We start from the raw sequence: 23,765 nt of genomic DNA, 5'->3' as shown, positions 1-23,765 counted from the left end.
TGGGGAATTCTGGAAGTTGAAGTCCACAAGTCTTAAAGTTCCCAAGTTTGGACACCCCTGCCTTAACCAACACAAAATTGCGATCTGATTGGTGCTACAGCCTGGACATAACGTTTTTATGTCACTTTCAAGAGGAGCACACTTACAGGAATCTCTCAACCTTTGAAATCACTCTGAGAACTATATCGGTGAGGAGTGGCTGTTGTTATCCATAGAAAAAAACTAGCTAACTGGACAGAAAGGGGGGGGGGGGATCAGAAGTGTATACCTACAATCCAGCAACAAATTTATGATAATTAAAGAAGAAAGAAAATGTCATGGGTAAAGATCAGTGCATCTGAAAGCAGGCATAAACCTTTAAACACAATTTTTAAATAGTCTGCAAAGGAGCCATTTTAGATGGCCAATTAAATATTTATTGTCAATAAATCATGTTCCACATGCCCCAGCAAACAGTTTCACAATAGGAAACATCTTTTTTTAAAAAAAATCCAGCGAAGAAATTATTCACCATGAAGCACCCTAACAATGATTCTATGTGCATTCTGCAAAGTATTCTGAAACATTATTTTCAAAATTATAAAAAAAAAAGATTTAAAATAGGGACTGAATTATTGTTTTGCCCATTTGAAATACTTATTTTACTTATTTGCTCCTCCTCTCCTATTTTTTTATACTCTGAATAGTTTTTCTATATGAAAATAAAAACAGAGAAATACTTTTATGAAGTGTTCACTTTTCAACATGCATTTTTATCTGGATGGTTTAGGAATCTGAGCTCTCATATATTTTTCTGCATAGAATCAAATGACTGGCAATCAATATACTTAGACGAAGGGGGGGGAACTGAAATACACTAGGAACGATCAAAGAAATTCAATAATTTTCAAGTCCCTATCTAATTAGTCAGTATTGTGAACAGTACTTGAAGTTTTAGCACAAACACTTGTTGGAAAGCAAATCTTAAAACACTTGATCTTATTTTCTTCTCTGTTCCAGGAAAAAAAAAACCATTTTTAAAATGTCATTGCTTTCCTTTTCAAGTCATCTGAACACAATATGCAAAAATTGTATTATGTGAAAGTATGCCACAGACAAAAGTTTACATTTAACCACCAGTTTCTTGATTGCTGTTTAAGATAAATGCCTGATTGGAATGAGAAAGGCAGAAGGATAGCTGCAGCTGAGCAAACAACCCCAAACTTTTTGCTATAATTTGTATTTTTTTAAAAAAAACTCTCTAAACTAGTTTTAAATCCCGACTGACTCGTTTGCTATCAAAATTGGTATTTTAGGTAAATTCACATGCCGTTGATGTCTATTATAATAAATAATTAATCACTGTTCTGTGTTTTTAGATTTCTTTGTCACAACAGAGGACCTTTAATTAAGCATTAGCATCACTCATGACTTTAGGTCAACTGGAGATGGCTGGAGATGGCTCACAGAAGACCCGGGAGATAAGAGTAGAATTGGCTCCTTTGAACTCCTTTCCATATTAAGGAGATGACCAGGGGTGGGCTGCTGGGGGTTCACAGGGGTTCGGGCGATCCTCTAGCTAAGATTCTGTGCAGTTCGGAGAACCCCCAAATCCCACTCCTGGCTGGCCACGCCCAACCTGCCCCTCCCAGGAGTCCCCATATAACCCATTTTGGATGCAGGTAAGTGCAGGGTGATTGAGGCGGCTCGGGGAGGGCCCACCGGAAGTTTGGGAAGGCTGGAAACGGGTCCATTTCTGGCATCCAGAGGGCACCTGGAGCCTGGGGAGATCATTTTTGCTCTCCCGGAGGCTCGTGGAAAGCTTTCCGGAGCCCGAGGAAGTAAAAAATTCCCCCCTTCGTCATGGTGCAGGAGGCCGACTAGGCTAATGGCCATGCCCATCAAGGCCATACCCACCCAGCAAATGGGCAGAGAAATCCTTGCTAAAAATTTTGAAGCCCACCCCTCTATCTATATCTATCTATCTATCTATCTATCTATCTATCTATCTATCTATCTATCTATCATCTATCTATCATCTATCTCTCTCTCTCTCTCTCTCTCTCTCTCTCTCTCTCTCTCTCTCTCTCTATCTATCTATCTATCTATCATCTATCTATCATCTATCTATCTATCTATCTATCTATCTATCTATCTATCTATCTATCTATCTATCTATCTATCATCTATCTATCTATCATCTATCTCTCTATCTATCATCTATCTATCTATCTATCTATCTATCATCTATCTATCTATCATCTATCTCTTTATCTATCATCTATCTATCTATCTATCTATCTATCTATCTATCTATCTATCTATCTATCTATCTATCTATCTATCATCTATCTATCATCTATCTATCTATCTATCATCTATCTATCTATCATCTATCTATCTATCTATCATCTATCTATCTATCTATCTATCATCTATCTATCTATCTATCTATCTATCTATCTATCTATCTATCTATCTATCTATCTATCTATCTATCTATCATCTATCTATCTATCATCTATCACCTATCTATCTATCTATCTATCTATCTATCTATCTATCTATCTATCTATCTATCTATCTATCTATCTATCATCTATCTATCATCTATCTATCTATCATCTATCTATCTATCTATCTATCTGTCTGTCTGTCTGTCTGTCTGTCTGTCTGTCTGTCTGTCTGTCTGTCTGTCTGTCTATCTATCATCTATCTATCTATCTATCTATCTATCTATCTATCTATCTATCTATCTATCTATCTACCTAATGTTTTTGGTTTTTCATTCTTTTACTGCTGTATTTTATAGAGTTGTAACAAATTGGATGTTCTACAAATTCAATAAATAAATAAATACATCGAGACATACATATTTGTTCATGAAGTTCAGGACCCAAGACTGACTTGAAAGCTTGCATGTGTATATACATGAACAAACACACACATATGAGCAGACAGGTAACCAGTAGTAAAGTGCACTGTAAATCATGCCACTTCCTTGGTCCAAGTAGTGTTTTTTTTCTCAGACTCTTTTTACAGAATAGAAGGGCAGGTGATTTAATAGCCACACCATTTATATCAGGCTATTTCAGGCTCAACAATCTTGACTATACTTATGTTTATTGGAACTAGTTTTTGTTTTTCTGATTGACACTATGAATTGCCACAAAAGCCTGCAAAAGTAGTTTATCTAGCTAGCAGAAACATCACCAATTAAGAGCTCTTTTCATAAGACCCCCGTGCACATGATTGCTTTTCAGTACTGGAAATTAGAACACTTTTCTCTAAATCTGTACACAATTGAAATGTTCTTAAGTACAACACTGAACACAGGATTTGTAAACAGCAATATAATGTTAGTTTTTCAGTCTCTCTTATTTAAAAGAGAAATAGTTTTTAAATGAGTAGGGTTGAATCTTTAATATTTGACTATATTTTTTCATCAGAAATCAACATCATCATCTTTAAGATCAAGACATTTGTAAATCTGCATATATATATATATATATATGTGTTGTATTTGTGCTGATAAAATAACACAATGTGTAACACAAACACACACACACACACACACACATATATATATATATATATATATGTGTGTGTGTGTGTGTGTGTGTGTGTGTGTGTGTGTGTGTGTGTGTGTGACATCCCCTGGTATGCCTACCCCTTTATTTGTTTATCAGTACAATTGGAATATATTTGTGTCCCTCTTTCTGTCCTTCGGCTTATCACAGAAGACCATGCAGGCAGAAAACCATATTTTTATTTTTAATGTTGCCTTTTTATCTATACTAGTCTCCCTTTATTTATTTATCAGTACAAATACAACACACACACACACACACACACACACACACACACACACACACACACACACACATATATATATATATATATATATATATATATATATATATATATATATATATATATATATATATATATTTGTGTTACAACCCCTGGTATGCCTATATATATATATGTTGTAATTGTACTGATAAATAAATAAAGGGAGACTAGGATAGATCTATTTCGAGTTAATTAGCTCTCATCAGCAACTCTGGAATGCCTACTATGGGGGTAAGACACCCCTAACACCCCTCGGTGTGTGTGTTCTGTTAAGATAAAGCCTGTTGTCCCTTAAAATGGCTTCTACTGTACAGCACAGTGGAGTTGCCATGGTAATGGCTTCACAGTACTCCGCAAGGGGGTTCCCTCTGGTAAGGGGGAAAATCCAACATTAGAAATTACGTTTGGTCCAGAAATTTCCCACCTATAAATAAATACCCGGGCAACGCTTGGTTGTTGGCTACTTAACAATAACATGACGATAAAGTTTTATCGTATTCTATTCTATAACAGCGCCTGAAGCAAATGAATATCTTTTCTTTATAATACATTTAAGCATAAAGTTTGCTGACTCAATGCTCAGAATAGCAACTAGCATGTCAGTGAATGAGAAGTGGGGAGAAACATTACTGCTAATATTTCCTAGGACGCTAGCATCAATCTCAATATTAGTTCCTATCCAATAATTCTGCCTTCAGAAGCTTATTGTCTCCTAATGGGAAAGATACAAAGGGAATTTCAGTTCTTTATTAAAAATCAATAAGCATAGGATGAAAAAGCATCAAACTCTTTCCCCTTAACACAGACCACAGAAGCACGCACCTATTCACACTTGTTCTTTTCTTTCACTTTTCTTAAGTGAGCTAATTCATCATTATCTTCATCCTCATCATATTTCCCCCCCCCCTTCCACTTGAAAGAGAAAAATCCCTTTTGGTAGACAGTGCCGAATGTGACAGCTACTTAGAAATCACCCATGTACAAAATCAACTAGAGGGAAATGATCTTTTCAAATGCAGTCTTTAGACAGATGGGATTACACTGTTGAAAGAACAGTTAGGGAAAGAAGATATTTCTCCTCAGTTAAGCCCCTTTGCTGTTTCTTTAGGTCTCCCCGCAATGCTATGAAAGGGAGAGGGTGAAAATCAGGGATTTCCCCCCCCCCACACACAACATCATCATCATCAAAGAGGGCCAACTCTTTGGTCAGCGAATGGCTGCCACTTTAAGTCAGATCCTGATTAGGAAGGATCTAAGATTGAAGGGTTATCAAGAAACTACCGCTCTGCCTTTCTCCGAGATTTCTCAGTCCAGGTGCTTGTACTCTGACAATCTGATTTAACCCTTAAAAAGGAACAGTAACGCTAACCCTGTTATTCAGTGGTGAAATTAAAAAAAATCCCCTACCCATTCTATGGCCATGGCTTGATGGGGGGTGGGGGGTGGGTTCATGTGATTGGGTGGGTGTGGCTGTGATCATGTGACTGGGTGGGCAACAAGCACGAACCTCAGTCACAGAGAGCTCAAAAACAAACTATCCCATTTAACACAAAAATAGCACCAAAGCTACACAACTGACTCACACACAATGCAAAAGCAGCTGGACTTCACACAAAAAAAGTTCCAATGATCACGGCTCAGCTGATAGTCACAGGTGATCATCGGAACTTTTTAAAAAAAACTTTTTAAAGCATTTGTTTACTACCGGTTCGGGAAATCAATAGCATTTTTACTACCGGTTCAGGTGAACTGGCCCAAACCGTTAGCATTTCACCCCTGCTGTTATTGCCATATAGGTGCAAGTTATCTTTCTGGATTTAACCCCCCCCCCCAAAAGATGTTTGCATCTCAATTTGGAACAATAAGAACAAATCATTCCAGGTTGGGATGACCACGATTTGAAGAGCGACAGCTATTTTGACTACTTCAAGGCTGAATAATTTCAGCCCTTCCAGGGCCGCTGTGCCTTTTGGTCTCCATGCCACAGTCAAAGTTGTTTGGTTCCAGATAACTTTAGGTTTTCAGGCAGAGTGCAAAAGAAAAAGAAAACAATGGAATCATCTCTGCACAATCTTTCTGAACTGAAGGAAATGAAGCAAATTCTCCTTTCAAGCATCTGTAGGATTTTGCCACCCGTTGTTAGCATATGGCAGGGGTGTCAAACTCAAGGTGTATTAAAATCTAGCCCGCAGGGATGGCCTGGAGATAGCAAAGAAGCAGCCCATGGTGCCTCCGGCAGCCAAATGGGCCGAGTGGGTGTGCACACACATCCCTCGCATCCTGTTTTGGCCAGCCGAGTGCTGCAGGAGGCCATTCAGGCCAAAAATGGGGCACATGGGGGTCGTGTGCACCTCACTGTGTCCCATTTTGGCCAGAAAAGTGCTGCAGGAGGCCATCCATCCCATCTCCCCCCACCCCCCTATGGCCGGCCCGCAGAGGAGAACTACAATGCTGATCCGGTCATCGAAGAAATCCACCCCTGCAATTGGCCTCAGGTAAGAAAGCACTCAGGAATGGTCTCTTCTAAAGCTGACTGTCCATCAATGAACAATGTAACAGAAATCAGCCTAAGTGATTTGGCAGCATCAGCTGTAACTTAATACCGCACGACTTAATCCATGTTATAAAGCATGTCACGGTCCTATTGCATGAATCTATAAAGAAGCAAAATATTCACTCCAAGGATGACATGAGTTGGCAAACCACCAGAAAGCATTTGCACTCGCACAGTGCCATGCACTTCCATCGGCCGTCCTGTACGGCAAGTATAAAAAGATACCATTGATTGAAAATCTATGATCCTGTGGCTCAGGAGAGTTGGATACGTACTCCTTTGATGCTCTTTTTATACAGATATTTGGGGAAAAAAACCATATCCTCCCAATAATCAATAGGTGTCCTGGCTATTCTGACACTGATTATCTCCAGTGGCTGCTTAAGGACGAACAGATTGTGGCTACAATGCAGGTGGTTAGATTCTGCACAGCAGCATTGGGGAATCGACAGAAATATGTGATTAACCCACTATTTTGCACAATTATTGTGGCAAACCCTTTTGCATTACTATTTCTTTGCATGTTAGTATTTAATGACTATAGGCCTCACAGTTTATAGATTGTTACTATGATATAGTTGGGCTATGTGTAATTGACAGACTGTGGACGTTGTAAAATGGACAATTGCTATTCTAATCCTTTTCAATAAGCTGTACTCTACGCGAATTTGGAAGAGAACTGGCAAAGGGATACCACCTCATGTGCTGAATGCACAAATGACCAATGAGAGCACACTTATAGATAAATAGTCTCGTATGACTAATTCTGGTGAAAAAGAAACATAAAGCCAAGACCTGGTGGCTCAGTGGCTAAGATGCTGAGCTTGTCGATGAGAAAGGTCAGCAGTTCAGTGGTTCAAATCCCTAGTGCCGCGTAATGGAGTGAGCTCCCATTACTTGTCCCAGCTTCTGCCAACCTAGCAGTTCGAAAGACTGTAAAAAATGCAAGTAGAAAAATAGGAACCACCTTTGGTGGGAAGGTAACAGCGCTCCGTGTACCTTCAGCGTTTAGTCATGCCAGCCACATGACCACAGAGAGGTCATGTCTGCCTCTTTGGCTTTGAAACGGAGATGAGCTATGCCCCCTAGAGTCGGGAACGATTAGCACATATGTGCGAGGGGAACTTTTACCTTTTAAGACACAGTGATCTTCAGTTATGAACAAAGAAAGGATCATTATCTCACATCAACAGTATATATAAATTGAATCAAAACAAACTATGTGTGGCTCTTCCATTCCGTTTTCTTTCAACTCTCAAGCAATTCATAACATTATATTGCTAAAAGATCACTTTTTTGTCAGAAAACGAAAGCTTTAAGCCTTCAACAGACTTGACATGTGCATGTGTGCACCTTGACACATCCCGATGAAGAAAGAGAACAAAAACAGAAGCAGAAAATCCAGCGTGTGAGATTATGATGTCAGACCCACTGAGTCAAGCCTCAATCCACATGAAACTGTTCGGAAAAGGGGCTCCTGCCACCAAAAATTAGTTCACCCTGTACATTGTTCTTTTTAAATCAATCAGTCAATCAATCATTCAATCAATCCTTCTTAACAAACTGTTCTCAGTTGAATAAATAGTCACATTGTCCTAACTGAGCAGAATAAGGAAAAAAAAAAAAAAGACCAGTGATTCATTTGTTCTGTTCAGTTTTATCTTCTGAGCTGGTGCAATGGAAGGCAAGAGTGGTACTTACAAACACTTCAATGGTGATGGGGACGGTGCTGTTGAGGGCTGGGATGCCTGCATCCTTGGCCATTACAATCAAGTAAATGACACCATTGGCAACTTGCTCGTAATCCAGAGGGCGGATGACACTTATCACTGAAAAAGCAAGAAAGCAGCGTTGGCAATTACGACACGAGGCACGAGATGAGGAAGGAATCTGAACATAATGCTGCACTCACCTCCATAACCTTCAGACAAGGTAATGTCAAAGTAACTTTTGAATGCAGAAGCAAACACAATGCTATAAGCAATCTGGTTGTTTGGAGAGGAATCTTCATCCGAAGCCTAGATTAAGTCAGAAGAAACGCTTAAATTGAAACATTTTTCTACACAATGAAAGCCATTTGGGAGACTTTGGGTCAACTGCTCTCCCTCTCACCACAACCCAACTACCATGGGAAGAATTAGGAGCATTGGCATCTTAAACTGACCACCGGTTAAAAAGCAGGATAGAAATTAAATAAAACTTTCAAAAACAGAGTTCAAATGAGACATAAAAAGTAGGACAATTTGATGACTTCCAAAGTGCTTTGGAGCACCTGGAGACATAAAGCTACTTTTTTGGGGTGGGGGGGGTGGACTCCAAAGCCATGCACACCTCTAAGAGCAGGCTGATCTGAGGTGGGTTTCACATAATTTTACACCAGTTCGCCGCACACTGAAAATGTGAGCATGCGCACCTTCTGCACATGCTTATGGCCCTCTGTGCATGCGCTGTGCTTGCACGCGTGGCTTGCATGCATGCACACAGCTTATAAAACATGGCTAAATAGCATGGCATAGTGCCGGGGTGAGTGGGCACCAGCAGGTCGCCACCGGTTTGCCCAGACCGGTCCGAACCGGCTGAATACCACCACTGAGGCTGATGTGATATTTCCTTTTCCTACAATATAAAAACACACCTGCAAAAGTTATTGTAGCTCCAAAAAACTAAGACATATATTCCTAAATCAGGTCCATGATGTGTGTGTGTGTGTGTAAAATATGAGACGGTGACTATGAATGCATGTTCAAAGCCTGAGCCTTTAAAAAAAAAACATCTCTTGCCTAAGAATGTAAAGAAGTGAAAAGAGTCTTGCAAATTATCAGGAATTAGGAAAATAAATAAAATGCAAACCAGGATCTTCTCCCAGGTTCTGGAGTAGAATGAGTTCCTGTATCGTGCTTGGAATTTGTGTCCAGACATGGATAATCTCTTTGTGTATTAAGGATTTTTATTTATTGAATGTAAGCTTCCCAGTCATTCTGAACTCAGGTTGCTTTACATCAGGGGTGTCCAAACTTGGGAACTTTAAGACTTGTGGACTTCAACTCCCAGAATTCCCCAGCCAGGCTGGCTGGGGAATTCTGGGAGTTGAAGTCCACAAGTCTTAAAGTTCCCAAGTTTGGACACCCATGCTTTACATTTAATAAATAATCATAACAACAACGACATGTTTAATCCCGTTTCATTCTCACTTTCCTTTTTAAGCAAGGGGAGATACTTTTTTAAAAAAAATAATGCCATTCTAACACTTCATTTAATTCTCTTTTACAAAGATGTTTCTTTCAAATGGAAAATTCTGCTGGAGAATGAATTTTGTGGGCCCAAGGGATGGTTCCGCAAGCACATACAGCAGGAGTGTCAAACTGGATTTTTTCAAGGACCAGATCAGTATTGTAGTTCTCTTCCATGAGACGGACGCCTCTTGCAATACCGTGCTGTCCAAAATGGGGCGCAGGGGGCGTGCATGTCTCCCCCCCATGCCGTTTTGGCTGGCAGAGTACTGCAGGAGGCTGTCCAGGCTGAAAATGGAATCCCGGGGGGGAGGGGAGGCGTGGCCTCCTTGGTGCCCCATTTTGGCTGCCAGAGGCACTGCAGGCAGGTCCGTTTTCTATTTTCAGGTCAGCCCTGTGGGCCAGATTTAAACACTCCGAGGATCGCATCCAACCCACAGTCCTTGACACCTCTGACATTACAGGGTCACAAGCATCAGACTGGCAATGTCAGTTCAAGTGGAATGCCTACTGTTTTTTTAAAAAAAATAATGGCTTCCACACATTATGCACTTTTTTCAATGCGGTCCTTTATGTCACAAATGGCTTTTTACGTTACACGGATACTCATTTCCTCTTCATCATCTCAGCATGAGAAAAATATATATCTGGAGTTTCTTACCCTCACGCGGACCACTTGAGTGACTGATGGCTCATTTTCCCTCAGAGCTCCTAAATAGGAATCTTTCTGGAAGGTGGGTATGTTGTCATTGACATCCAGGACGTTAATCCGGACTCTCCCGGTGGTCTCTTCTCCACCCCCATCTCTGGCGATGACAGTGAGTGTATAACGCTGGGTTGTCTCAAAGTCCAGGCGGGCAACCAGTGCGATGATGCCTGAATCCTTGTTTAAGGAGAACCTGGAGCCCAAAACAGCAAGCAACGTATTGAAGAAATAGATTTCAATAAATCATTAATTTAACAGACTAACAGAGTTGGAAGGGACCTCGGGGGTCTTCTAATCTACCCCCATGTTCAAGCAGGAGTCCCCAATATACATTTCATACAAATGGCTCTCTAAATCCTTCTTTAAAACCTCCAGTGATGGAGCCCCCACAACTTCTGGAGGCAAGTCGTTCCACTGATTAATTGTTCTAACTGTCAGGAAATTACTTAGTTCTAGATTGCTTCTCTCCTTGATTAGTTTCCATCCATTGTTTCTTATCCTGCCTTCAGGTGCTTTGGAGCATAGGCTGACCCCCTTTTCTTTGTGACAGCCTCTTAGATATTAGAAAGCTGCTATCGTATCACCCCTAGTTCCTTTTTCATTAAACTAGGCATACCCAATTCTTGTAACTGCCCTTCATATGTTTTAGCCTCTAGTCCCCTAATCATCTTTCTTTCTCTTCTCTGTACTCTTTCTGGAGTCTTAATATCTGGATGGGAGAAATAAATTTTGAGTTGGAAAAAAATCCAATACAGAGAGAGTTAAATGCTACACTCTCACAGCTATGCTAATTTCTCTCTCTTCCATTTACAATGGATATCTCCTGAGGCTGTTTGCAATACAATATATATATGTAGTACATAGTTTGCTCTTTAGCAGATGAGAAAATCAATCCTCATCTTGCTTTCATGAGGAAACCCAGGAGGTTTGCAGAGGTATTTGTACAGTCAGAGAGAATGAACAGAGGAGTTCTAGTACAGTTCATTTCAAACTGAACTCTCTGAAGAATAAAGTCTCAGCACATTATTACCTTCTCATCTCAAGATGTATATCCAAATTATTTTGATACACAGGTAGAAATATTAATCTGCTAGTTTATTTTAAAGGATCTGGGATGACAGGACTTTCTATTTCTATTTTAGGAATCCCAAGGCTCTACCTAGCAACGCGGCTGCTCAGACACTGAGCTTGTCAATCAGAAAGACGCTGAGCTTATCGATCAGAAAGTTCGGCAGTTTGGCAGTTCAAATCCCTAGCGCCGTGGAACAGAGTGAGCTCCCATTACATGTTCCAGCTTCTGCCAACCTAGCAGTTCGAAAGCACTTAAAAATGCAAGTAGACAAATAGGAACCACCTTTGGTGGGAAGGTAACAGCGCTCCGTGCACCTTCGACGTTTAGTCATGCCGATCACATGACCACAGAGACGTCTTTGGACAGCGCTGGCTCTTTGGCTTAGAAACCGAGATGAGTACCGCTCCCTAGAATTGGGAACGACTAGCACATATGTGATAGGGGAACCTCTACTTAGCAACTAGTTAGGGTTTCTGTTTGCTGTTTGCTGGATTGCTATACAAAATCTTAAGATCAGCCACGTATGTTTTGATCCAAGGCCAGTTAGAATGCAAGATAGACCAACCAGAGTAGGCAGTGTAATTCATAATTGATTTTCTGAATTAAAAACACTGCTCCATGATTAATTAATACAACAAGTAAAAGTGTGGCTGAATTATAGATAAATCCTGGAAACGGACATGAATTCATACTACAGCCTATAAGTAGAGGGTGTGTCTTCCCTATGCCCATTTAATTTGCCATCAACCACGCTCTTTGATCAACTGTGAGCAGTGATGGAGATAATGTTGACAGTTCAAGCTAGCAGGCTTGCCAGAGATAATGTGGGAGCAGCACGACACACATGTATTCCTCATTATGGGTACATTCAGCATATTAAAACCTTAAAGTTCTGGATTTCATACTGAATTGGTCTCCATCAAAGACAATGGTGATGTTGTACAATATTTGTTCCTATTCCCAAGGGTGGGATCCTACCGGTTTAACAACTGGTTCGCTGAGCATGCACTTCGCACACATGCACAGTTTACAAACAAATCACTTTTCACATTACTGTCAGCTGGGCTTCAGAAAAGGTAATATGGGTAAGTATAGGGCAGGGGCAGGTGGGATGGGCCCAGCTGAAACTGATTCGCTCCCTGCTGATAGGCAGAGCTACCGGTTCGCCGAACCAGTCCAAACCGGTAGAATCCCACCCCTGCCTATTCCCTAGCATGATTTTTCTTATACATTCTTTCAGAAGTGGTGTTATTCTACCGTTTTGCACTGGTTTGGGTGAACCGGTAGGGCACAAGGCTCTGCCCACCCACCAAGGTGTCGTCACGGACCTTCTGCACATACGCAGAAGGTTCTGAGCATGCCTGGATGCACTCCACTACCAAACTGGTAGTGAAGAAAAGAGGATACCATTACTGCCTTTCAGCATTTACCCATTTTGCTTTGCTGTTTGCTAATTTATTGTTAGGGTATGGAATTCATTCCTACATTATTAATCTTTTTTCTTCCTTGATAGTAAAACAGGAAACAAGGAATTCCATGTCTCTAAAATTGATTAATTGATATGTTACCTAACTTGTTCTTTCACGTCTCCCAAGGGTGCGCCCATAAGCTACCATAACTGAGTCTATCCATGTTGGTGATGGTCATCCTCTTCTTTTTCCTTCCACTTTTTTCAGCAATAAGACCTTTTCCAGAGACCTGGTGTCAGGCCTGTAGCGATCCTTTCCTTTGGATCTTTGGCCTGCCACACTTTCTATTATTCTACTATGCATTTTCTATTGTGGGAAAATGGGAGGGGGGATTGTAGGAATGAGATGCTATGTAGCCATAACAAAATTCTATCTAGAAAGCCAAGGTCATCCTTTGTCTTTGCACCTCTGCACCTGGTTGGAACTGGATGGATGGAACTGCCAGCATGGCAGTGGAAGATTGGACAAGCGATGGACGTGTGGGTATGGGGGCAAGATCTTGAACTTTCAACTAGGTGGGGAAAACCGGGAAGCTTTCAGATTTGGGTTTTCCCAGATGTGCCGACATGGCTCTCTTAATAAATTGGAACTTGGACTCTGATTTACTTTTGGATGCTATTTGGAACCCTGACACCTGGGTCTTCACATATTGTGTCTGAAGTAGGACAATTTGAGCCTGGTTTATGTCTTGAATGAGAACCCTGGGTTGATGTGTTTGATGATCCATTGTTTTGTTTTCTTTGTTATCTATGGTATTCTTAGGAGTCTTCTCCAACAGCAAGGTTCAAAGGCATCAATATTCTTCCTATCCTACTTCTTTAAAGTCCAACGTTCACTTTCATGAGTGCTCCTACCATGTGCTAATCTTTGGCATATTTTGTGGCTACTTGTTGCTTTACTGTTGGTGGTTGATTATAAAAGGCATGAGTTATCCACCACTTTACTATCTTCATGGTCAATTCTAATTAGCACCTCATTTACTGACATGATTTTCCAGACATTGAAACCACAAACCTATCTCAACGAAACAATGACCAGAACAGTGTGAGGATTTTATTGCAATTTAACTGATATAAATGAAGCATTATATTAATAATACATAAGAAAGATCAAAGAATACCTGTAATAAAATACCTACCTGTCTGGATCATCACTGAAGTAATAGCTCACTTTTCCATAAGAGCCCACATCATTGTCTGTAGCCTAAAAATACAATAAACATGAACAAAGAAAGCAATGTAGATATTTATAATTCGGATCTCAAAAATAAATCCCAATTTTTGTTGCATATTAAAAGTCTTCCTAGAACATATGCAAGATTGTTAATTCAAAATTGAGGGACATTGGGCAGAATCCTGAATCCTAACCAGTGAGAAAGTGGCTTTCATTTCCTTAGCCCAGCCCTGTTCAATGATGGAAACAGGCATCCCAGCTTAAAACTAGAAAATGAGGAATTCCATCAATCTAAAATTGATTGATTGATTGATGAGGTGCCATCAAAAGATACTAATTAGATATTCTATTTCTAATTATGTTGATTCTAAATCAGTTGTATGTCTGTAAAAATTCCAAGATTTATTTTGATTTTTCTCCAGTCCTGGTATTCTATATTTTTTTCCATTTTCAGAGTGGTTTAGTGTGATCTCCACAACTGCATCCTCAACAATATTCACCAACCTGGGTTGCTACTGTACATTGCTTCCTGAGATCTTGTGGTATGGCCTTATCTGAGGTGCTGTGGCTTGTTCAAAGTGCCAAGATTTGAATTCCAAGCCCACCCTTTTGTATGTTGGACTCACTCACAGTAGAATTAAGCCATTAAAATGTTTTTTTTAACCTTGGGCCTCCGACCCTCCGAGCAACCCGGAAGTCACTTCCGGTTTGCTCGGAGGTTGGTTTTAAGCGTTCCGAAGGCGTCAGGGAAGCTTCTGGATGGTCCCTGAAACCTCTGGAGGGCCTTGGGGAGGGCGAAAAAAGCATGTAAAAATGGGGGGGGGCACGCTGTGCGTACATGCGCACTGGGGGATCGCGTGTTGCATTATGGGTGCAGCACGCCCGCACACGACACCCCCGTGCTCCCCACACTTGTGGCACGCGAGCCAAAAAAGGTTCGCCATCGCTGCTTTAAAATATGTGGATTTCAATTCCCAGAATTCTCCAGGCAGCCTAAATGACTCAGGAATTCTGTAAGTTGAAGTCCACAGATCTTAAAGTTGCCAAGGTTAAAAAACTTTGTTATAAGGCAGGGGTGTCAAACTCAAGGCCCGAGGGCTGGATCTGGCCCAAGGGGTGCTTAGAACTGGCCCATGGGGCCACCCTGGGAACAGCAAAGGACCAGCCCACAGTGCCTCTGCCAATGAAAATGGAGCTTGGGAGGGCCACATGAGGCCGTCACAACCGAAAACGGAACTCAGGAGCCTGTTTTTGCTGGCAGAGTGCTCAGGCCACCACAAGGCTCTCTGACACGAGTGACATTGAGCTGGCCATGCCCACCCCAGCCATGTCTACCCTGCCCCCTCAAGGTCAAACAGAACCCTGATGCGGCCCTCAATGAAATAGAGTTTGACACCCCTGTTATAAGGGAAGCATAATCAAGTTGTATTTCCTGTTACATCTATTATTTTCCCCTTTAAAATAGCAGCTTTTAATTATTCCCCTCACAAAAAAGACATCCTTTGTCTCCTCCCAGCAAAAAACATTCTTCCTTACAAATCATGAACACTGTTTTATGTTCATGAATAATTAGTACAATGAAACATCTCTAAGGGAAAAATCTACAGAAATGGGGGGAGGGAGTGAAGGCAAACAGTCATGGTCATACAGATGTCCGAATTCAATTTTATGCTCTTAAACAGAAGGAATATAAATCTCCGCAATGAGATATAAAGGAACTTTTTTTAAGTCAATAAAAGCGTAAGAGGGATCACGAGGAAAGAGCTAGGACTAAGATTGCAATCAAGGCATGTTCTGCTAAAGAAGCTGCTTCATTAAAAATATCTTAATGTTATTAAGAATCCCCTATCATCTAATTTATGACACAGTCTCTCCACTATTCCAAGCCAAATTACCATTTAAAAAACCCCAGTGAGAATCTCTTTTCGGATCCAGAATTCTAGGAAATGTAGCTCAGTGTGCTTGGAGGTCAGGAAAGATTGCTTTAGATTATCAAACCAAAGACGTTTGATGAACATGTCCTTATGATAAATCATTTATACATCAAGAAAACCCCTCAGTTATTTGGCTGATAAATCAAATGCTTTATAAATATCCATATCATATCTACCAAACAGAAGAACCTATGACTTTTTGGAAAAACATTAGTGACAAATGCGTTGGAAGGAAAACTGTTGTACTTGAATTGTATTAGACAGATTTATTTTTAGAAATAATAATAAAAACAATCGAAACCTTGTGAGATATGTCTTCTTTTTTTGCAAGAAATTTTTATTTTTATTAAACAAAGAACACACAAAAAAACATCATCTTACATTACATCTTGTAGAAAGTGTGTCAGTTGGTTACAATTAGCTTTCGTGTATCTCTTCCACAGTCATTACTTATATTCACATCAGATGTCAAAGATTCTTAATGAGTCTTACTATCAACATAGCATAGTTCTCATTTGGCTGAATTTGTTTTAGTATCCTTTTGCCTAAAATAATCCATAGCTAAAAACACAACCACCTGATGGCATTTCATTAGTTATTACAAATATCATCCAATAACCTTAAGCCTTTATAACATATTCTAAATAAAGATTAGTTGACAAAGTTTCTAAGCCTTTTTTCCCCCCAAGTCACTGTTTACAATTTGTGTCCAGGTTCCTTTTGTTATGGTAGTACATATATATATCATTAACTGTATCCCTTATCATTATCATTCCATTATTAGTTGTTATAATTAATATTGGTTAACAGAAGATCCTTTACTGTTTATATCCATTTTCTTCTCATCAAACCAACACCTATGTGTACTTTATTGTCATTATCGATTATTTAACATAACAATCTAAGAGTTATTAAATTATTACTACTAATTATAAGATTTAGTTAATTTTTTATCAACTTTCATATATCCAATAATAGTACACCTTTATAACATATTCAAAATAAGGATTAATTAACAAAATTTCTAAGCCTTTTTTTCCAAGTCACTGTTTGCAATTTATATCCAAATTCCTTATATTAAACCAGTAATATATATGTCATTAACGATATATCTTATCATTTCATTATTATTGTTATCATTAATATTTGTTAATAAAATCATTTACTACTTATATCCAACTTCATCACCTCCAGCCAACATAAATATGTACCTTGTTACCATTATCAACTATTTATTTAACAAAGCAATCTAAAAATTACTAAATTCCTACTTACTAATCACCAAACTTAGCTACTTTTTATTATCAACTTTCATATATCAACCTGTATCCTTCCAGAAGGCATATAGTCTTATTTCTTTTGCCATTTGTGGAGTTAATCTTCTGTTTATTTCCTTGGTAAAGTTTTTATGGACATCTCTCCGCACTTTGTTACTTGTTGCATCTCTCAGGTAATCTCGGCGCCCTCCATTTGCTACTTTAATTAATTTATCTTTGATTGTCGATTGTGCTTCTGGTAAGGTTTCTCTCCTTAAAACCATCATTTTTTCCCTTTTTTCTTCTTGTGTGCCTTGAAATTTGAGGTACAGCTCCAGTCCACCAAATTCCCTTTTCCATACTCCCATTTTTTTTTGCTTTCAACCACTTTCACTCCACAAATCAAATCATTAGTTTTCTTATCTTTGTATTCATTTTTCTCTTCAATTTTTGGGGCTCCATCTCCATCATTTTTTTCTAGTATAAACTCTATCTTCTTCTCAATTCTCCCAGTTACCTCCAATAAATTTTGAATTCCATCCCAAATCTTTTGCAAAGTTAAAGTTTCCTCTTCTGAAAATTGATCCATATTTCCAAATTGTAAATTACTGCCACTCTAGCTTTCCAGACTTATATATATATATATATATATATATATATATATATATATATATATATATATATATATATATATATATATATATATATATATATATATATATATATATATATATATATATATATATATATATATGTTTTCGTAGATTTTCACGGGTGTAGGTATGCTGGTTTTGTTGTATTCGGGTCTTTTCCCGTGTAAGGTTGAGATTGTCTTTGCAACGTTTCGGCAGGATCACACCTGCCATCTTCAAGCTGTGGGCTTAAAATGGGAACGGAGCTGCCGTCTTTCTGTAAGTCTTGGTGGGAGGGGATGGGGTGGTGGCTTTGTTTCAGTAAGTGGAATGATTGGTTGTGTGGTTGTATCATGATTGGTAGATTGGTGCTGATTGGTGCAGGTTGTGTGTGCATTGTTGTTTTGTATTTTAACGGCTTGGGTGGTGGGTGGTGTTCGTTTGTTGGCTAGGGCTGGTTTCCAGATGTTTGGTAGGCGGGAGGTATCATCACGTTTGTTCATGCTGTGGGGGTGTTTCTCTATTTCGATGGCTTCCATGATTATTCTCTTGTGGAGGTGTTCTGTTTTGGAGATTAACCTGGCTCCTTCAAAGTTGATTTCATGTCCTGTAGCTTTAAGGTGCTGGAAAAGGGAAGAAGTTTTTTCTTTTTTTCTTACTGCATTTTTGTGTTCTGTGATGCGTGCATTTATTCTCCTGTTTGTTTGCCCTATGTATATTGCTGGGCAGATTTTGCATGGTATTTCGTAGACTCCTTGGTTTTCTAGCTGGATTTGGTCTTTGGGGTTTCTTAAGATGTTGGCTATTTTTTGGTCAGTGGTGAAGGCTGTCCTGATATTGTACTTGTGGAGAATTTTGCTGATTTTATCTGTGGTGCCTTTGATGTAAGGGAGGAGGGCGATGCCATTTTCCTGTTCTGTATCTTGGTTTTTTGGGGGAGTCTCCTTTTGGATTAGGTTGGTGATTGTTTTTCTTTGGAATCCATTGGAGATTAATACATTTGTGAGTTTGTGTAATTCAGTTTTCAGGTGGTCTTTGTCGGCTAGGCGTTTGGTTCTGGAGATGAGGGTCTTGGCTACAGAGTTGATCTGTGCAGGGTGGTGATGGGATTGTGCATTTAAGTAGCGGTTGGTGTGTGTTTTTTTCTGGTAGATGGTGTGTCCTAGGGAGCCATTGGGTTTTTTGTAGATTAGGACATCCAGAAAGGGAAGTTGGTTGTTTGCTTCTATTTCCATGGTGAATTGTATTTTGGGGTGTAGGTTGTTGAGATGTGTGAGGAAGTTGTCCAGTTTTTCTTTTCCATGTGGCCAAATCACGAAAGTGTCATCAACATATCTAAGCCAGAGTTTGGGTTTGTGTTCAGATTTGTCTAAGGCATTGGTTTCAAAATGTTCCATGTATAAGTTTGCAATGACAGGAGAGAGGGGTGATCCCATGGGTGCTCCTTCTATCTGTTTGTATCTTTGTCCATTATGGATGAAATATGTGTTGGTTAGGCAGTGGTTGGTCAGGTCTAGGATGTGTTTAGGGGGGTTGTGTTTCTTCTGGATGGCTGTCAAGGCTTCTTTTATGGGCACCTGGGTGAAGAGGGATATGACGTCGAAACTCACAAGTAGGTCACTGGGTTGTAAGTTTTGTTTCTTTATTGTTTCTATGAAGTGGAGTGAGTTTTGTACGTTTGAGGTGATGGATTCTGCGTAGGGTTGGAGTTGTTTGGCGAGGAATTTGGCAAGGTTCTGGAGAGGTGAGCCTATGGAGCTGACTATGGGTCTGAGTGGTGTTCCTTCTTTGTGTATCTTGGGGAGTCCATAGAGTTTGGGGCATCTGGAAGATTTCTCTCTGGGGATGATTCTTTGCTGGATCTCTTCACTGATGGCAGAGGCTTTTATTTTGGATTTGGTGGTTTTTTCCAGGTAGGTGGTGGGGTCTGTGTTTATAGGTTTGTAAGCAGGGTCTTGGAGTAGGTTGGATAGTTTGGCTTGGTAGTCAGATGTGTTCATCACCACTGTGGCGTTTCCTTTGTCTGCTGGGAGAATGATTATGTTGTTGTCTTTCTTCAGGTTGGAGAGTGCTTTTTCTTCTTGTTGCTGTAAGTTGCTTCTGGGTGGAATGCTGGAGCAAAGGACGTTGCTGACTGCAAGTCTGATTTTATTGGCTTCATCTGCGTTGATTTTGATGAGTGTAGCTTCAACTCCGCATATGATGTCTTCAGTGGGGATGCGTTTGGGGGCAACTGCAAAGTTGAATCCTCTGGAAAGGACATTGGTTTCAGCTGTGGTGAGGGTTCTGTCTGATATGTTGTGTACTGTTTGTTTCATGAGTTGCTGAGGAGGGGGGTTAGGCTTCTGTCGTTTTTCTAGTCTGTAGAGTTTGTTGGAGTGTTTTTCTGTCTTATAGAAGGTTTCTTTTTCTGCTCTCCAAAGGGCTAGTTGTTTGAATTTGTCCCAGAGTGCTGGGTGGATTTTGTTGCTGAGTTTGAGGTGAAGAGTGAGTAGGTCCCGGTTGGTTTGGTCTAGTAGGAATCTTTTCCTGTGGAGTTCGTTTCTGATTAGAGCTAATTCAGTTCTTTTCAGGATCCTTTCGGTGGCTGAGGTTTGTGAATGGAATTTTAGTTGGAAGCATGTGGGGATCAGGCTTTTGTCTCGGCAGTTGCGTAGGAATGTTAGGTCACATAAGATGGTGGCTCTCCGGACTTCAAGCCTCTCGTAGGATCTGGTGAGCAAGAAGGTTTCCTCCCCGTAGAGGTAAGATATTTGTTTTCGTAGATTTTCACGGGTGTAGGTATGCTGGTTTTGTTGTATTCGGGTCTTTTCCCGTGTAAGGTTGAGATTGTCTTTGCAACGTTTCGGCCCTTACATCAAAGGCACCACAGATAAAATCAGCAAAATTCTCCACAAGTACAATATCAGGACAGCCTTCACCACTGACCAAAAAATAGCCAACATCTTAAGAAACCCCAAAGACCAAATCCAGCTAGAAAACCAAGGAGTCTACGAAATACCATGCAAAATCTGCCCAGCAATATACATAGGGCAAACAAACAGGAGAATAAATGCACGCATCACAGAACACAAAAATGCAGTAAGAAAAAAAGAAAAAACTTCTTCCCTTTTCCAGCACCTTAAAGCTACAGGACATGAAATCAACTTTGAAGGAGCCAGGTTAATCTCCAAAACAGAACACCTCCACAAGAGAATAATCATGGAAGCCATCGAAATAGAGAAACACCCCCACAGCATGAACAAACGTGATGATACCTCCCGCCTACCAAACATCTGGAAACCAGCCCTAGCCAACAAACGAACACCACCCACCACCCAAGCCGTTAAAATACAAAACAACAATGCACACACAACCTGCACCAATCAGCACCAATCTACCAATCATGATACAACCACACAACCAATCATTCCACTTACTGAAACAAAGCCACCACCCCATCCCCTCCCACCAAGACTTACAGAAAGACGGCAGCTCCGTTCCCATTTTAAGCCCACAGCTTGAAGATGGCAGGTGTGATCCTGCCGAAACGTTGCAAAGACAATCTCAACCTTACACGGGAAAAGACCCGAATACAACAAAACCAGCATATATATATATATATATATATATATATATATATATATATATATATATATATATATATATATATATATAGGTAAAACATGCTTTTTTGAAAACCAGCGCCATCTGCTGGACGTAAAAACAAAGACGTCTACAAACTTAACAATATTATTCAGTCTAACGTTCAAAGTGAGGCAGTCACATACAAGTCCGTCGACACTGTTGTGGAAGCAGATGAAGCAGTTAATTATCCAACAGAATTTTTGAATTCACTCGATCTTACAGGGATGGCACCGCACATACTGCAATTGAAAACTGGTGTGCCAATTATCATGCTGCAAAATATCAACCAGCCAAATCTTTGCAGCGGCACGCGGCTTGCAGTAAAAAAATTAATGCCCAACGTCATAGAAGCAACAATCTTGACAGGACCTTTCAAGGGTGAAGATGTCCTCATTCCTCGCATTCCTAAGATTCCAACGGATATGCCATTTCAATTTAAGAGATTGCAATTCCCAATTTGATTGGCGTTTGCACTCACTATCAATAAAGCTCAGGGCCAATCTTTAGAATTGTGCGGTTTACATCTAGACACGGATTGTTTCTCACATGGACAATTATGTGTTGCGTGTTCTAGAGTCGGCAAACCAGACAATCTCTATATCTGCACACACAATGGAACAACAAAAAATATTGTATACCCACAAGCATTGTGAAATTAAACATATTAGAAACTTGCGCTACACACACACACACACACACACACACACACATATCTTAAACACAAAATCATTTGTAATCTTCACAAGAAAGAGGTTCTGTTTTTTCTCCCTCTCCCAGTGCTGATAAGGCTCTCAAAGGACAGCTGTGTAAACACTCCGTGCCCTTGGCTCTTATCACTTTTAATTACGGAACTTTGAAATACAAACACAGTGAAATCAAAGGAGAAACAGGAACGAATGCGTAGTTTCAGAAACTCTAGCCTCTAGCCTCCGAGCGGCAGTATTGCTTCCTTTCACTCTCTGATGTTGTCTCAGGCTTAAGGGAAAGTTCTTAAATGGAGTTTAATAGCAAATAATAGAAACTTTTGTTAGAGTAGAGAAGGAGATTTTAATCCTTAAGTTAAAAGGTAAAGCAAGAAAAAGTCGAAGAAGAAAAACTGGTCCGTTCACTTTAAGAAGAGGAAGAAAAAAAAGTTGTCAGCACTTCAATCCACAAAGTGTAATTACAAAAGGGAAAAAAGCATATTAAACAAAACAATCCAATGCAGATCAATTTCACCACTTACTTCTTCTGCTTAAGGATTTAATTTAGTATAAAAAAAGAAGTTTTTGGGGGCAGTCTTTTTCAAATTAGAAAGGATTCCTCACCAGATGGACACACTTTCTCTTTCCGTTTCCTTCCACTCCAGAGCCATCCCAACTTCATCAGCCTAGGCTGCCTTTTGTCACCAGCTTGAAAACCTTCTCTTGGATCAATCAGGGACTTTGTGGGGTCCCTGAGATCAGTAAGACATAGTCTTCCTATTCAGTCTCTTTGGGACGATTTAGGTCCGATTGGATCACCCAGCAGCAAAAATATCGGCGGCGGTCTCTGAGCATCTAGACCGCACGTCTGTACCATCATGACGTTGGGTCCTCCTTCTTTTTTGTTGTTATTTTGTTCACCTAGGCCAGGGGTGTCAAACTCAATTTCATTGAGGGCCACATCAGGGTTGTGTTTGACCTTGGGTGGGTGTGGCCAGGGTGGGCATGGCCAGCTTGACATCACTCATGTCGGGGGCAACTGTGATGGCCTGAGCGCTCTGCCAGCAAAAATGGGCTCCCAAGCTCCGTTTTTGGCTGCAATGGCCTCCTGCAACCCTCTGCCAGTGAAAACAGAGCTAGGGAAGGCTGCACGTGGCCCTCCCAAGCTCCATTTTCACTGGCAGAGGCACCATGGTCCAGTCTTTTACTGTTTCAGGGCCCTGCGGGTCAGATCTAAGCACCCCACGGGCCACATCCAGGCTGCAAGCCTTGAGTTTGACACCCCTGACCTAGGGTATCTATTGTACTTTGCCCGGAATGATCTTATGTGGGATGGGTGGCTAAATAAATTAGATAGATATGTAGAATGATGATAGATATAGATAGATAGATAGATAGATAGATAGATAGATAGATAGATAGATAGATAGATAGGTAATAGATAGATAGATAGATAGATAGATAGATAGATAGATAGATAGATAGATAGATAGATGGATGGATGATAGGTAGATGAATAATCTGTGATTTCTTATTTGCATCCCCGGCCTTCATATTTGGGGTAAACTGAACACCAAATGACAGCATAACTGGTC

General features: G+C 40.2%; 1 protein-coding gene across 1 annotated transcript in view; it reads right to left on the bottom strand.

The window, feature by feature from the left end:
- CDH23 (cadherin related 23) overlaps window positions 1-23,765 on the bottom strand; it is a 677,284-nt gene that overhangs the window by 232,931 nt on the left and 420,588 nt on the right. Inside the window, exons 14-17 of the mRNA XM_081954507.1 lie at window positions 14,004-14,068; window positions 10,280-10,517; window positions 8,301-8,406; window positions 8,090-8,217 (exon numbers count right to left, since the gene is read on the bottom strand). Of these exons, the coding sequence (XP_081810633.1) occupies window positions 8,090-8,217; window positions 8,301-8,406; window positions 10,280-10,517; window positions 14,004-14,068 (537 nt within the window). The remainder of the gene's footprint in view (window positions 1-8,089; window positions 8,218-8,300; window positions 8,407-10,279; window positions 10,518-14,003; window positions 14,069-23,765) is intronic.

Source organism: Natrix helvetica (assembly GCF_964273705.1).
Source record: "Natrix helvetica genome assembly, chromosome: 5".
Classification (NCBI taxonomy): Eukaryota; Metazoa; Chordata; class Lepidosauria; order Squamata; family Natricidae; genus Natrix; species Natrix helvetica.
Note: the sequence above shows the minus strand (reverse complement) of the source record. Positions and strands in the feature narration are given on the sequence as shown.